This window comes from Oncorhynchus mykiss, chromosome 23 (assembly GCF_013265735.2).
Source record: "Oncorhynchus mykiss isolate Arlee chromosome 23, USDA_OmykA_1.1, whole genome shotgun sequence".
NCBI lineage: Eukaryota > Metazoa > Chordata > Actinopteri > Salmoniformes > Salmonidae > Oncorhynchus > Oncorhynchus mykiss.
The window spans coordinates 2,432,607-2,450,190 of record NC_048587.1 but is presented as its reverse complement, the minus strand read 5'-3'; the positions used below and the strand labels follow the sequence as shown (position 1 = coordinate 2,450,190).

General features: G+C 44.4%; 1 protein-coding gene across 1 annotated transcript in view; it reads left to right on the top strand.

The window, feature by feature from the left end:
• LOC118943863 (AT-rich interactive domain-containing protein 5B-like) overlaps positions 1-17,584 on the top strand; it is a 105,331-nt gene that overhangs the window by 43,161 nt on the left and 44,586 nt on the right. The window contains exon 4 of the mRNA XM_036960207.1: positions 4,656-4,886. Within this exon, the coding sequence (XP_036816102.1) occupies positions 4,656-4,886 (231 nt within the window). The remainder of the gene's footprint in view (positions 1-4,655; positions 4,887-17,584) is intronic.

Genomic DNA, 17,584 nt, shown 5'->3' with positions numbered 1-17,584 from the left:
TGTTATAAGTTGAGAAGTATTTTATCTTCACACTTGGCTTAAACAGTCCTGTTTCTATTTCAGGCTGTAGTGCACTATGTAGGGAACAGGGTTCTATAGGACCCTGATCTAAAGTAGGGCACTATGAAGGGAATAGGGTTCTATAGGACCCTGGTCTAAAGTAGTGCACTATATAGGGAATAGGGTTCTATAGGACCCTGGTCTAAAGTAGTGCACTATGTAGGGAATAGGGTGCCGATTTGAATGAATGACCACCAGGAGAGAGAGGAGTAAACAGAGTTTAGACCTCAAGTCCATTCCATCTGATGAGACATGCAGACTGACTCGGACTGATTTCATGGCTGATTTTGGAACCAATCAGTGCCTCCCATTTTTTTCCCGTCTTGACAAAGGCTTCTTGTATCAACTATTAAAGGGAAATTGCATAATTTGATCCAACAGCTCTTATGGTAGTGCTGCCCCCATACCAATTAAATACCACAGATAAGTATTCCTTTGTTTAGAAAAGGTTAGATTTTATTAACAGAATAATGATCTAGCATGTGGGGTTGTACTTTCTTCTCCATCCTCTGGAATTATTATCTTCACATTGACAAAACATCATCTTCCCTCAATAACTTCAAATGAAGACTGGAGGTCAGCCTGATGAGCCAAACTACTCAGTAATCTCCTCCATGAGACTGGGGATCAGCCTGATGAACCAAACTACTCAGTAATCTCCTCCATGAAGACTGGAGGTCAGCCTGATGAACCAAACTACTCAGTAATCTCCTCCATGAAGACTGGAGGTCAGCCTGATGAACCAAACTACTCAGTAATCTCCTCCATGAAGACTGGGGGTCAGCCTGATGAACCAAACTACTCAGTAATCTCCTCCATGAAGACTGGAGGTCAGCCTGATGAACCAAACTACTCAGTAATCTCCTCCATGAAGACTGGGGGTCAGCCTGATGAAACAAACTACTCAGTAATCTCCTCCATGAAGACTGGAGGTCAGCCTGATGAACCATGAAGACTGGAGGTCAGCCTGATGAACCATGAAGACTGGGGGTCAGCCTGATGAACCAATGAAGACTGGGGGTCAGCCTGATGAACCAATGAAGACTGGGGGTCAGCCTGATGAACCAATGAAGACTGGGGGTCAGCCTGATGAACCATGAAGACTAGAGGTCAGCCTGATGAACCATGAAGACTGGGGGTCAGCCTGATGAACCAATGAAGACTGGGGGTCAGCCTGATGAACCAATGAAGACTGGGGGTCAGCCTGATGAACCAATGAAGACTGGGGGTCAGCCTGATGAACCAATGAAGACTGGGGGTCAGCCTGATGAACCAATGAAGACTGGGGGTCAGCCTGATGAACCATAACGACTGGGGATCAGCCTGATGAACCAAACTACTCAGTAATCTCCATGAAGACTGGAGGTCAGCCTGATGAACCATGAAGACTGGAGTTCAGCCTGATGATCCATGAAGACTGGAGGTCAGCCTGATGAACCAAACTACTCAGTAATCTCCTCCATGAAGACTGGGGGTCAGCCTGATGAACCAAACTACTCAGTAATCTCCTCCATGAAGACTGGAGGTCAGCCTGATGAACCAAACTACTCAGTAATCTCCTCCATGAAGACTGGAGGTCAGCCTGATGAACCAAACTACTCAGTAATCTCCTCCATGAAGACTGGAGATCAGCCTGATGAACCAAACTAACATCACCTGATAGAACATCTCCTGATAGAACATCACCTGGTAGCACATCACCTGGTAGCACATCACCTGGTAGAACATCTCCTGATAGAACATCTCCTGATAGAACATCTCCTGATAGAACATCACCTGGTAGAACATCACCTGATAGAACATCTCCTGATATAACAGATATTGTGGTTAATTTGTGCTCTGGGTGCCATGATGGTGATTGAGCAGAAGGATCTGTGTAAATCAGCAGAGTGAGATGTATCAACGTTGAACCATCTGGCTCTCGTTATATCACAACGGTTTATACCACAACGGTTTATATCACAACGGTTTATATCACAACGGTTTATATCACAACGGTTTATATCACAACACTCGGTTTATATCACAACGGTTTATACCACAACGGTTTATACCACAACGGTTTATATCACAACGGTTTATATCACAACGGTTTATATCACAACGGTTTATACCACAACGGTTTATATCACAACGGTTTATATCACAACGGTTTATATCACAACACTCGGTTTATATCACAATGGTTTATATCACAACGGTTTATACCACAACGGTTTATATCACAACGGTTTATATCACAACGGTTTATATCACAACGGTTTATATCACAACACTCGGTTTATATCACAACGGTTTATACCACAACGGTTTATATCACAACGGTTTATATCACAACGGTTTATACCACAACGGTTTATATCACAATGGTTTATACCACAACGGTTTATTTCACAACGGTTTATACCACAACGGTTTATATCACAACGGTTTATATCACAACGGTTTATACCACAACGGTTTATATCACAATGGTTTATATCACAACGGTTTATATCACAACGGTTTATATCACAACGGTTTATATCACAACGGTTTATATCACAACGGTTTATACCACAACGGTTTATATCACAACGGTTTATACCACAACGGTTTATACCACAACGGTTTATACCACAACGGTTTATATCACAACGGTTTATATCACAACGGTTTATATCACAACGGTTTATATCACAACGGTTTATACCACAACGGTTTATATCACAACGGTTTATATCACAACGGATTATATCACAACGGTTTATATCACAACGGTTTATATCACAACGGTTTATACCACAACGGTTTATACCACAACGGTTTTCATCACAACGGTTTATACCACAACGGTTTATGTCACAAAGGTTTATATCACACTCGGTTTATGTGAACCATCCTGGCTGAGAAGTGTCATGTTAAAACAGCAGTTTGGCTCTGTAGTAAAACCTCATATGATTCTCATATCCCACAGAACTGGACTGGAACACAGATACACTGTATCATTATATTATTAGCATTGTAGTGTCTATAAACTAGGCTCCAGCCTCTGCATCACAGCCTGAGTGGAACAGCATGAATGCCGTCCAGCAGTATGGAGGGATGAACTCATTAAAACGCTATCTGTATTATGGTGCAGGTTAATCAAAGCATTGGGTGACTGAAGAGCAGTATAGAAAACAGTGAAGCTGGTTCAGAACCCCAGTGTCTGTGTCAGCTGAGATTGCACCAATCAGATGTTAAAAACACTTCCTGCCTTAATGTGGCGGTCTAGTCAAGCTGACCGGTTCTGCTAACACATCCTCTGCTGTCACTTCCTGCTACTGCTAGTATGTTCTGCTCACACATCCTCTGCTGCCTTCCTGCTACTGCTAGTATGTTCTGCTCACACATCCTCTGCTGTCACTTCCTGCTACTGCTAGTATGTTCTGCTCACACTTCCTCTGCTGTCCCTTCCTGCTACTGCTAGTATGTTCTGCTCACACTTCCTCTGCTGTCACTTCCTGCTACTGCTAGTATGTTCTGCTCACACTTCCTCAGCTGTCACTTCCTGCTACTGCTAGTATGTTCTGCTGTCACTTCCTGCTACCACTAGTATGTTCTGCTCACACTTCCTCTGCTGTCACTTCCTGCTACTGCTAGTATGTTCTGCTCACACTTCCTCTGCTGTCCCTTCCTGCTACTGCTAGTATGTTCTGCTCACACTTTCTCTGCTGTCACTTCCTGCTACTGCTAGTATGTTCTGCTCACACTTCCTCTGCTGCCACTTCCTGCTACTGCTAGTATGTTCTGCTCACACTTCCTCTGCTGCCACTTCCTGCTACTGCTAGTATGTTTTGCTCACACTTCCTCTGCTGCCACTTCCTGCTACTGCTAGTATGTTCTGCTCACACTTCCTCTGCTGCCACTTCCTGCTACTGCTAGTATGTTCTGCTCACACTTCCTCTGCTGCCACTTCCTGCTACTGCTAGTATGTTCTGCTCACACTTCCTCTGCTGCCACTTCCTGCTACTGCTAGTATGTTCTGCTCACACTTTCTCTGCTGTCACTTCCTGCTACTGCTAGTATGTTCTGCTCACACTTCCTCTGCTGTCACTTCCTGCTACTGCTAGTATGTTCTGCTCACACTTCCTCTGCTGTCACTTCCTGCTACTGCTAGTATGTTCTGGTCACACTTCCTCTGCTGTCACTTCCTGCTACTGCTAGTATGTACTGGTCACACTTCCTCTGCTGTCACTTCCTGCTACTGCTAGTATGTTCTGCTCACACTTCCTCTGCTGTCACTTCCTGCTACTGCTAGTATGTTCTGCTCACACTTCCTCTGCTGTCACTTCCTGCTACTGCTAGTATGTTCTGCTCACACTTCCTCTGCTGTCACTTCCTGCTACTGCTAGTATGTTTTTTCTTGCTCCCCACCTCCAGCTGTTGGACCTCTCTCTCTGTTAAAGAACATGTCTCTCCTCTGTCCCTCTAGGTGATGACGGGGACCAGAAGTGTGTCTTAATGCTCTCTTACCACCAGTATTGTTGCTACATATTCTCTGTACTGCGTTTCTGTCTGACTTTATCCATGTTGTTAATCCCTGTCTGCCTTTCTCTCCTCTGTCCCTCTAGGTGATGACGGGGACCAGAAGCGTGTGTCGGTGCTGTCTTACCCCCAGTATTGTCGCTACCGTTCCCTATTGGCCCGGCTGAAAGAAAGACCCGCCTCCCTCCTCACCTCACAGGTGGTTCTGGCCCTGGGGGGCGTGACCTCACTCACAGACCACACCCACATCCTGTACTGCAGGGACACCTTTGAACACCCCACCCTCATCGACAATGACAATGTCTGTGATGAGTTCGGTGAGTGCCTGAAATATTACTACTGTACTGAAATACCCCTGTACTGAAATACCCCTGTTCTGAAATACCCCCCCTGTTGTTCTCCACACTGACCCTGCTTGTCACTTCCTGCTTTGAGTAGGCAAATCACCAATGTTAACATGGGCTGATGTTTCCATGGCACTGAGCCCAATGCCACTGTATGTTACTGATGGTCCACATGATGGGGATGATAGTGCACTAAATAGGGAATAGGGTGCCATTTGGGACGGATCTCCCCTTAGGGCTGATTAGCACAGCCTGCCTGCTCTCCTTCAGGTCCTCCTGCCTCCACATTCTATAATGACATCACACAGCTAACTGCCGTCAGCATAGTTACTGTAACCGTCTGTAAACGTGTGTTGTTTCTCCAACATGAAGGATGATCCTTACCATGTTAGTTGTGTGTGTTATTTGTATTGTATGATGATATTGTATGATGATATTGATATTAGTGATATTAGCATGTCATTAGTGTGATATTGGTATATTATCAGGTCACCCTCTGGCTAGGTACAGGAGACCAACGGTTTAACCAGGAGACTAAATGTTTAACCAGGAGACTAAAGGGTTAACCAGGAGACTAAAGGGTTAACCAGGAGACTAACGGTTTAACCAGGAGACTAACGGTTTAACCAGATTATCCTCTGGTTAGGTACAGGAGACTAACGGTTTAACCAGATTATCCTCTGGTTAGGTATCAGAAGACTAAAGAGTTAACCAGGAGACTAACGGTTTAACCAGAACATCCTCTGGTTAGGTACAGGAGACTAACGGTTTAACCAGAACATCCTCTGGTTAGGTACAGGAGACTAACGGTTTAACCAGATTATCCTCTGGTTAGGTACAGGAGACTAACGGTTTAACCAGGAGACTAAAGGGTTAACCAGGAGACTAAAGAGTTAACCAGGGGAGACTAACGGTTTAACCAGGAGAGTAAAGGGTTAACCAGGAGACTAACGGTTTAACCAGGAGACTAAAGGGTTAACCAGGAGACTAACGGTTTAACCAGGAGACTAAAGGTTTAACCAGATTATCCTCTGGTTAGGTACAGGAGACTAACGGTTTAACCAGGAGACTAACGGTTTAACCAGGAGACTAACGGTTTAACCAGGAGACTAAAGGGTTAACCAGGAGACTAACGGTTTAACCAGAACATCCTCTGGTTAGGTACAGGAGACTAATGGTTTAACCAGGAGACTAAAGGGTTAACCAGGAGACTAAAGAGTTAACCAGGGGAGACTAACGGTTTAACCAGGAGAGTAAAGGGTTAACCAGGAGACTAACGGTTTAACCAGGAGACTAAAGGTTTAACCAGATTATCCTCTGGTTAGGTACAGGAGACTAACGGTTTAACCAGAACATCCACTGGTTAGGTACAGGAGACTAACGGTTTAACCAGGAGACTAAAGGGTTAACCAGGAGACTAACGGTTTAACCAGGAGACTAACGGTTTAATCAGAACATCCTCTGGTTAGGTACAGGAGACTAATGGTTTAACCAGGAGACTAACGGTTTAATCAGAACATCCTCTGGTTAGGTACAGGAGACTAACGGTTTAATCAGAACATCCTCTGGTTAGGTACAGGAGACTAACGGTTTAACCAGGAGACTAACGGTTTAATCAGAACATCCTCTGGTTAGGTACAGGAGACTAACGGTTTAATCAGAACATCCTCTGGTTAGGTACAGGAGACTAACGGTTTAACCAGGAGACTAACGGTTTAATCAGAACATCCTCTGGTTAGGTACAGGAGACTAACGGTTTAACCAGGAGACTAACGGTTTAATCAGAACATCCTCTGGTTAGGTACAGGAGACTAACGGTTTAACCAGGAGACTAACGGTTTAATCAGAACATCCTCTGGTTAGGTACAGGAGACTAACGGTTTAACCAGGAGACTAACGGTTTAATCAGAACATCCTCTGGTTAGGTACAGGAGACTAACGGTTTAACCAGGAGACTAACGGTTTAATCAGAACATCCTCTGGTTAGGTACAGGAGACTAACGGTTTAACCAGGAGACTAACGGTTTAATCAGAACATCCTCTGGTTAGGTACAGGAGACTAACGGTTTAATGCTACTGCAGCAGCTGCTGCTGCCTACAGCTGGTCCTCAGACTGGGATCCCAATCAGACAAGGAGGATAAGAAACAACTTTACAGTACACACAATGGAAATGGATTTCAGAGTGTGTACATGAAGACAGGAACATTTCTGGACTGTGTCCATATTCTGTTTGGAACGTGATCTGTAGGTCTTTGTTGTCATGAAAAAGGGAGATGTCAGCAGGGCTTGACAGGCATCTGCATGTTAACTGTCCCGATTGTCCCGATGGACTCCCTCCTGAGGGGTTTAAACAGTGTTTGGCTAGGGGTAACAGAATCCAATGGAACAACTGTGTAAGGACTGATCTCAGCAGTATGAAGTCATTGTTCATGTTACAGAACTTCACCACACGCTGGGGTTCCAAAGAACACATTTCATTCTGGAACACATCAGAGACACCCTGAGGGGATCTCCTTTATCTTCAGAATGATGGTTAGTTGGCGGGAAATCTGCTGCATTTAGAGTAGCCATTTACTATCAGCTACAGTAACAGTTGTGTTTCCTAAATGGTATCTCATTCCCTATTAAGTGCCCTCGCCTATGGGCCCTGGTCAACAGTAGCCAACTATCCTATGGGCCCTGGTCAACAGTAGTCCACTACCCTATGGGCCCTGGTCAACAGTAGTGCACTAGCCCATGGGCCCTGGTCAACAGTAGTCCACTACCCTATAGACCCTGGTCAACAGTAGTGCACTACCCTATAGGCCCTGGTCAACAGTAGTGCACTAGCCCATGGGCCCTGGTCAACAGTAGTCCACTACCCTATAGACCCTGGTCAACAGTAGTGCACTACCCTATAGACCCTAGTCAACAGTAGTGCACTACCCTATAGGCCCTGGTCAACAGTAGTCCACTAGCCCATGGGCTCTGGTCAACAGTAGTCCACTACCCTATAGACCCTGGTCAACAGTAGTGCACTACCCTATAGGCCCTGGTCAACAGTAGTGCACTACCCTATAGACCCTGGTCAACAGTAGTACACTACCCTATAGGCCCTGGTCAACAGTAGTGCACTACCCTATAGGCCCTGGTCAACAGTAGTGCACTACCCTATAGACCCTGGTCAACAGTAGTGCACTACCCTATAGGCCCTGGTCAACAGTAGTGCACTAGCCCATGGGCCCTGGTCAAAAGTATATTGAGAACAGGGAGCCATTTGGGACGTATGCCATCGTTGTAAAATCCTTTGGCTACAGAGTAACAACATCAATGTGTAGGAAGATCCAGAATAAAAAGAAGAAAATAAACTTTGAATGGATTATGTTATCATAAATACGGTGGCTCTGCCGTCTCACACTGAATATGTGGACAACTACAAATACCTAGGTGTCTGGCTAGAGTGTAAACTCTCCTTCCAGACCCACATTAAGCATCCCCAATCCAAAATGAAATCTAGAATCGGCTTCCTATTTCACAACAAGCCTCCTTCACTGTTCATCCCCAAAGCCAACTCCTCCTTTGGCCGCCTTTCCTTCCAGTTTTCTGCTGCCAATGACTGGAACAAATTAAAAAAATCACTGAAGTTGGAGACTCATATCTCCCTCACTAACTTTAAACATCAGCTGTCAGAGCAGCTTACAGATCATTGCACCTGTACACAGCCCATCTGTAAATAGCCCGCCCAACTATCTCATCCCCATACTGTTATTTATATTTTGCTCCTTTGCTCCCCAGTATCTCTACTTGCACATTAATCAGGTCGCAGTTGTAAATGAGCACTTGTTCTCAGCTGGGCTACCTGGTTAAATAAAGGTGAAATAAAAAATAAAATATATAAATAAACATAGGAATCCAAATCATGTGGCTGTTCAACCTCTGCCATGTCGTTGAGTCAAAGCTGTCTATCTAATAGAACTCAAAGGGTTTTCTTTAATGGAAGCTTCTCTAATGTCAAACATGTAAAGTGTGGTGTACCGCAGGGCAGCTCTAAATGCCCTCTACTCTTTTCTTTTTTTTTTACCAAATGACCTGCCACTGGCAATAAACAAAGCATGTGTATCCATGTATGCTGAGGATTCAACCATAAACACATCAGCAACCACAGCTAATGGAGTCACTGAAACCCTTAACAAAGAGTTGCAGTCTGTTTTGGAATGGGGGGCCAGTAATAAACTGGTCCTGAACATCTCTAAAACTAAGAGCATTGTATTTGGTAGAAAACCATTCCCTATGTTCTAGAGCTTAACTGCATCTGGTAAGGAATGGTGTGGCCGTTGAACAAGTTGAGGAGACTAAATTACTTGGCGTTACCTTAGATTGTTAACTGTCATGGTCAAAACATATAGATTCAATGGTTGTAAAGACAGGGAGAGGTCTCTCCGTAATAAAGAGATGCTCAGTTTTTTTGACACCACACTCCACAAAGCAAGTCCTCTAGTTTTGTCTTATCTTGATTATAGTCATGTTATCGACTGCTGCAAGGAAAGACCTACACTACCGTTCAAAAGTTTGGGGTCACTTAGAAATGTCCATTAAAATAACATCAAATTGATCGGAAATACAGTGTAGACATTATTACTGTTGTACATTTCCTGAACTGAACTGTCAGCTTCATTATATAGTACCCGTAAAACACCGGTCTCAACGTCAACAGTGAAGAGGCGACTCCGGGATGCTGGCCTTCTAGGCAGAGTCCAGTGTCTGTGTTCTTTTGCCCATCTTAATCTCTTCTTTTTATTGGCCAGTCTGAGATATGGCTTTTTCTCGTTTGCTCATCTTAATCTTTTATTTTTATTGGCCAGTCTGAGATATGGCTTTTTCTTTGCATCTCTGCCTAGAAGGCCAGCATCCCGGAGTCGCGTCTTCACTATTGACGTTGAGACTGGTGTTTTGTGGGTACTTTTTAATGAAGCTGCCAGTTGAGGCATCTGTTTCTCAAACTAGACACTGTAATGTAATTGTCCTCTTGCTCAGTTGTGCACCGGGGCCTCCCACTCCTTTTTCTATTCTGGTTAGAGACAGTTTGTGCTGTTCTGTGCTGTACACAGCGTTGTACGAGATCTTCAGTTTCTTGGCAATTACTCACATGGAATGGCCTTCATTTCTCAGAGCAAGAACAGACTGACGAGTTTCAGAAGAAAGGTATTTGTTTCTGGCCATTTTGAGCCTGTAAACGAACCCACAAATGCTGATGCTCCAGATACTCAATTAGTCTACAGAAGGCCAGTTTTATTGCTTCTTTAATCAGAACAACAGTTTTCAGCTGTGCTAACATAATTGCAAAAGGGTTTTCTAATGATCAATTACCCTTTTAAAATGATCAACTTGGATTAGCTAACACAACGTGCCATTGGAACACAGGAGTGATGGTTGCTGATAATGGGCCTCTGTACGCCTATGTAGATATTCTGTAAAAAATCTGGCGTTTCCAGCTACAATAGTCGTTTACAACATTAACAATGTCTACACTGTATTTCTTATCAATTTGATGTTATTTTAATTGACAAAACATTTGCTTTTCTGTCAAAAACAAGGACATTTCTAAGTGACCCCAAACTGTTGAACCGCAGTGTAGTTAAGCTGCAGCTGGCCCAGAACAGAGCAGCACGTCTTGCTCTTCATCGTAATCAGAGGGCTGATGTAAACACTATGCTGCCAGTCTCTCTTGGCTCAGAGTTGAGGGGAGACTGACTGCATCACTTATTATTTTTATAAGAAACATTGTGTTTAAAATCCCAAATTGTTTGCATCGTCAACTTACACACAGTTCTGACACACACACGTACCCCACCAGGGGCCTTTTCACAGTCCCCAAATCCAGAACAAATTCAAGAAAGAGTACAGTATTATATGAAGCCATTATTTCATGGAACTTCCTTCCATCTCTTCTTGCTGAAATTAACAGCAAACCTGGTTTCAAAAAACAGATAAAGCAACACCTCTCGGCACAACGCCTCTCCCCTATTGGACCCAGATAGTTTGTGTGTATGTAGTGATGTGTAGGCTACGTGTGCCTTTTTAAAAAGGTTTAATGTAGTTCTGTTCTTGTTATTTGTCATAGTTGATGTTCTGTATTATTTGTCATGTTCTGTGTGGACCCCAGGAAGAGTAGCTGCTGCTTTGGCAGAACACTCTAGTGTTTAATAGGGATCCTAATAAAATGCCCCCCAAAATACCAATTATATGTTAGTAAAATACCATTATCCAAATGTTCAAACAACACCATTCTACATTACTGTACTAACAACTACCAGGGGGCCTAGCATTACATATTGGCTTCTGCCTCTCTCCCATACCACCATCCAGATGTGAAGTTCCACACTATTACAGAGAGAGCTGCCTGCCAGGAAGAGCCTTGAGACATAGAGCAGAGTGGAAAGGGAGGGAGGGGAGGGAGGAGGGGAGGGGAGGGAGGAGGGGAGGGGAGGGAGGAGGGGAGGGAGGGGAGGGAGGAGGGGAGGGGAGGGAGGAGGGGAGAGGAGGGGAGGGGAGGGAGGAGGGGAGGGGAGGGAGGAGGGGAGGGGAGGGGAGGGAGGAGGGGAGGGAGGGGAGGGAGGAGGGGGAGGAGGGGAGGGGGGAGGGGAGGGAGGAGGGGAGGGGAGGGAGGAGGGGAGGGGAGGGGAGGGAGGAGGGGAGGGAGGGGAGGGAGGAGGGGAGGGAGGGGAGGGAGGAGGGGAGGGGAGGGAGGAGGGGAGGGAGGAGAGGGAGGAGGGGAGGGAGGAGGGGAGGGAGGGGAGGGAGGAGGGGAGGGAGGGGAGGGAGGAGGGGAGGGAGGAGAGGGAGGAGGGGAGGGAGGAGGGGAGGGAGGAGGGGAGGGGAGGAGAGGGAGGGGAGGGAGGGGAGGGAGGAGGGGAGGGGTGTTCATCTAAAAACAACATGTTATTTGGGGTTTCGTCCAGTATGTCTGCAGGGTCAATGTTTTTTCAGTTGAAATTACAATGCCAAGCTCAAATACCTACATGCCAGATCATTCCCCCGGCATTCATGTTCCCATGTAATGATTGTCACTCTCTAGCAAGGGGTGCGGCGGAGGTTATGAAATCAGCCACTGATGTTTCCAGGCAGCCCCCACGATAATAAAATGGCTTTAATGGAGGTTCGTTAGAAAGGTTTGTGTCCCAAATGGCATCATGTTCCCTACATACAGATAGAATATACTATACACGTAGTCTATAGACACATACAGATAGAATATACTATACACGTAGTCTATAGACACATACAGATAGAATATAGTATACACATAGTCTATAGACACATACAGATAGAATATAGTATACACGTAGTCTATAGACACATACAGATAGAATATAGTATACACATAGTCTATAGACACATACAGATAGAATATAGTATACACGTAGTCTATAGACACATACAGATAGAATATAGTATACACGTAGTCTATAGACACATACAGATAGAATATAGTGTACACGTAGTCTATAGACACATACAGATAGAATATAGTGTTGGGGTTGGCGCGGCAGGGTAGCCTAGTGGTTAGAGTGTTGGACTAGTAACTGGAAGGTTGCAAGTTCAAACCCCTGAGCTGACTGTTGTTCTGCCCCTGACCAGGCAGTTAAACCCACTAGGTCGTCATTGAAAATAAGAATTTGTTCTTAACTGACTTGCCTGGTTAAATAAAGATACAAAAAATTAAGTATCCATATAATTGTCCTTCTTCATAATCTATTTTGTGAAGTGCCTCCTGCAGCAAAGCACCTCCACAACATGATGCTGCCACCCCTGTGCTTCACGGGGGTGGCAGCATCATGGTGTTCTTCGGCTTGCAAGCCTCCCCCTTTTTCCTCCTAACATAACGAGGGTCATTATGGCCATTATGGCTATTATGGCCAAACAGTTCTATTTGTGTTTCATTAGACCAGAGGACATTTCTCCAAAAAGTATGATCATTGTCCCCATGTGCAGTTGCAAACCGTAGTCTAGCTTTTTTATGGCGGTTTTGGAGCAGTGGCTTCTTCCTTGCTGAGCGGACTCGTTTTACTGTGGAAATAGATACTTTTGTACCTGTTTCAAGCAAAGAGGCACTGAGTTTGAAGGTAGGCCTTGAAATACATCCACAGGTACACCTCCAATTGACTCAAATGATGTCAATTAGCCTATCAGAAGCTTCTAAAGCCATGACATAATTTTCTGGAATTTTCCAAGCTGTTTGAAGGCACAGTCAACTTAGTGTATGTAAACTTCTGACCCACTGGAATTGTGGTACGGTGAATTATAAGTGAAATAATCTGTTTTGTTAACAATTGTTGGCAAAAATGTATTGTGTCAAGCACAAAGTAGATGTCCTAACCGACTTGCCAAAACTATAGTTTGCTAACAAGAAATTAGTGGAGTGGTTGAAAAATACGTTTTAATGACTCCAACCTGAATGTATGTAAATTTCCGACTTCAACTGTATGTATAACAGCACAGTTCTGAGATCAGGTGTGTACAACCCAGCCCTCTATACCCCTCCACAACCCTCTACAACCCTCTACAACATTCTATAACCCTCTACAACCCTCTACAACCCTCTATAACCCTCTACAACCCTCTATAACCCTCTATAACCCTCTACAACCCTCTACAACCCTCTACAACCCTCTATAACCCTCTACAACCCTCTACAACCCTCTAAAACCCTCTATAACCCTCTACAACCCTCTACAACCCTCTATAACCCTCTACAACCCTCTATAACCCTCTACAACCCTTTACATCCATCTATAACCCTCTACAACCCTCTACAACCCTCTATAACCCTCTACAACCCTCTATAACCCTCTACAACCCTTTACATCCATCTATAACCCTCTACAACCCTCTATAACCCTCTACAACCCTCTATAACCCTCTACAACCCTCTATAACCCTCTACAACCCTCTATAACCCTCTACAACCCTTTATATCCATCTATAACCCTCTACAACCCTCTATAACCCTCTACATCCCTCTATAACCCTCTATAACCCTCTACAACCCTATGTAACCCTCTATAACCCTCTACAACCCTCTACAACCATCTACAACCCTCTACAACCCTCTATAACCCTCTACAACCCTCTACAACCCTCTACAACCCTCTACAACCCTCTATAACCCTCTACAACCCTCTACAACCCTCTATAACCCTCTACAACCCTCTACAACCCTCTACAACCCTCTACAACCCTCTACAACCCTCTACAACCCTCTACAACCCTCTATAACCCTCTACAACCCTTTACATCCATCTATAACCCTCTACAACCCTCTACAACCCTCTATAACCCTCTACAACCCTCTATAACCCTCTACAACCCTTTACATCCATCTATAACCCTCTACAACCCTCTATAACCCTCTACAACCCTCTATAACCCTCTACAACCCTCTATAACCCTCTACAACCCTCTATAACCCTCTACAACCCTTTACATCCATCTATAACCCTCTACAACCCTCTATAACCCTCTACATCCCTCTATAACCCTCTATAACCCTCTACAACCCTATGTAACCCTCTATAACCCTCTACAACCCTCTACAACCCTCTACAACCCTCTATAACCCTCTACAACCCTCTACAACCCTCTACAACCCTCTACAACCCTCTATAACCGTCTACAACCCTCTACAACCCTCTATAACCCTCTACAACCCTCTATAACCCTCTACAACCCTCTATAACCCTCTACAACCCTCTATAACCCTCTATAACCCTCTACAACCCTTTACATCCATCTATAACCCTCTACAACCCCCTATAACCCTCTACAACCCTCTATAACCCTCTACAACCCTCTATAAGCCTCTACAACCCTCTATAACCCTCTACAACCCTTTACATCCATCTATAACCCTCTACAACCCTCTATAACCCTCTACATCCCTCTATAACCCTCTATAACCCTCTACAACCCTATGTAACCCTCTATAACCCTCTATAACCCTCTACAACCCTCTATAACCCTCTACAACCCTCTCATATTCCCCCCTGGTCATTCCGGGACCACCACTCTGAGGCCGGTCTGAAAGGCAGTGAAACTAAATGTATCTGGACTGGCCCTTTCCTTTCCTACGGGTCCGGAGGTGTTCAGGGTTGGTGTGTTACAGTTGTTCCTCCATACATACTTCATTTATTAAGTCCATGTATGATCTGCTCCTGATACTCAGCTGGCCTCCCGCAGCTCAGAGAACCGAGGCTGTAGAAAAGTCTTCCAGTAACTGTTTGATTCATGTAAAATTAAAACCACATTTCCATTATTCCCTTTTTACATGTTCACTGGGGACATCTGAGTCCCTATGCTCTGACAGCTACGAGCTGAGCAACATTACATACTAGATTAGAAAATACTCTGTTCCCTGGGGACATCTGAGTCCCTATGCTCTGACAGCTACGAGCTGAGCAACATTACATACTAGATCAGAAAATACTCTGTTCCCTGGGGACATCTGAGTCCCTATGCTCTGACAGCTACGAGCTGAGCAACATTACATACTAGATTAGAAAATACTCTGTTCCCTGGGGACATCTGAGTCCCTATGCTCTGACAGCTACGAGCTGAGCAACATTAAATACTAGATTAGAAAATACTCTGTTCCCTGGGGACATCTGAGTCCCTATGCTCTGACAGCTACGAGCTGAGCAACATTACATACTAGATTAGAAAATACTCTGTTCCCTGGGGACATCTGAGTCCCTATGCTCTGACAGCTACGAGCTGAGCAACATTAAATACTAGATTAGAAAATACTCTGTTCCCTGGGGACATCTGAGTCCCTATGCTCTGACAGCTACGAGCTGAGCAACATTACATACTAGATCAGAAAATACTCTGTTCCCTGGGGACATCTGAGTCCCTATGCTCTGACAGCTACGAGCTGAGCAACATTACATACTAGATCAGAAAATACTCTGTTCCCTGGGGACATCTGAGTCCCTATGCTCTGACAGCTACGAGCTGAGCAACATTAAATACTAGATTAGAAAATACTCTGTTCCCTGGGGACATCTGAGTCCCTATGCTCTGACAGCTACGAGCTGAGCAACATTACATACTAGATCAGAAAATACTCTGTTCCCTGGGGACATCTGAGTCCCTATGCTCTGACAGCTACGAGCTGAGCAACATTACATACTAGATTAGAAAATACTCTGTTCCCTGGGGACATCTGAGTCCCTATGCTCTGACAGCTACGAGCTGAGCAACATTACATACTAGATCAGAAAATACTCTGTTCCCTGGGGACATCTGAGTCCCTATGCTCTGACAGCTACGAGCTGAGCAACATTACATACTAGATTAGAAAATACTCTGTTCCCTGGGGACATCTGAGTCCCTATGCTCTGACAGCTACGAGCTGAGCAACATTACATACTAGATCAGAAAATACTCTGTTCCCTGGGGACATCTGAGTCCCTATGCTCTGACAGCTACGAGCTGAGCAACATTACATACTAGATCAGAAAATACTCTGTTCCCTGGGGACATCTGAGTCCCTATGCTCTGACAGCTACGAGCTGAGCAACATTAAATACTAGATTAGAAAATACTCTGTTCCCTGGGGACATCTGAGTCCCTATGCTCTGACAGCTACGAGCTGAGCAACATTACATACTAGATCAGAAAATACTCTGTTCCCTGGGGACATCTGAGTCCCTATGCTCTGACAGCTACGAGCTGAGCAACATTACATACTAGATCAGAAAATACTCTGTTCCCTGGGGACATCTGAGTCCCTATGCTCTGACAGCTACGAGCTGAGCAACATTACATACTAGATCAGAAAATACTCTGTTCCCTGGGGACATCTGAGTCCCTATGCTCTGACAGCTACGAGCTGAGCAACATTACATACTAGATTAGAAAATACTCTGTTCCCTGGGGACATCTGAGTCCCTATGCTCTGACAGCTACGAGCTGAGCAACATTACATACTAGATCAGAAAATACTCTGTTCCCTGGGGACATCTGAGTCCCTATGCTCTGACAGCTACGAGCTGAGCAACATTACATACTAGATCAGAAAATACTCTATTATTAAATACTTTTTTAGAAATTACTATATTATGAAATACTTTATTAATTTGTTGACTGAGAGACCACCGGTTGGGACTCACTCCAACTCACACAATGGCCTTATTCAGTTCATAGTAATAAATAATGTATCTTGTAACCTACTTATTTCTCTACAGTCTGTTATTTTACAGCCCTGCTCTATTCTCTACAGTCTGTTATTTTACAGCCCTGCTCTATTCTCTACAGTCTGTTATTTTACAGCCCTGCTCTATTCTCTAGTCTGTTATTTTACAGCCCTGCTCTATTCTCTAGTCTGTTATTTTACAGCCCTGCTCTATTCTCTACAGTCTGTTATTTTACAGCCCTGCTCTATTCTCTAGTCTGTTATTTTACAGCCCTGCTCTATTCTCTAGTCTGTTATTTTACAGCCCTGCTCTATTCTCTAGTCTGTTATTTTACAGCCCTGCTCTATTCTCTAGTCTGTTATTTTACTGTCCTGCTCTATTCTCTAGTCTGTTATTTTACAGCCCTGCTCTATTCTCTACAATCTGTTATTTTACAGCCCTGCTCTATTCTCTAGTCTGTTATTTTACAGCCCTGCTCTATTCTCTAGTCTGTTATT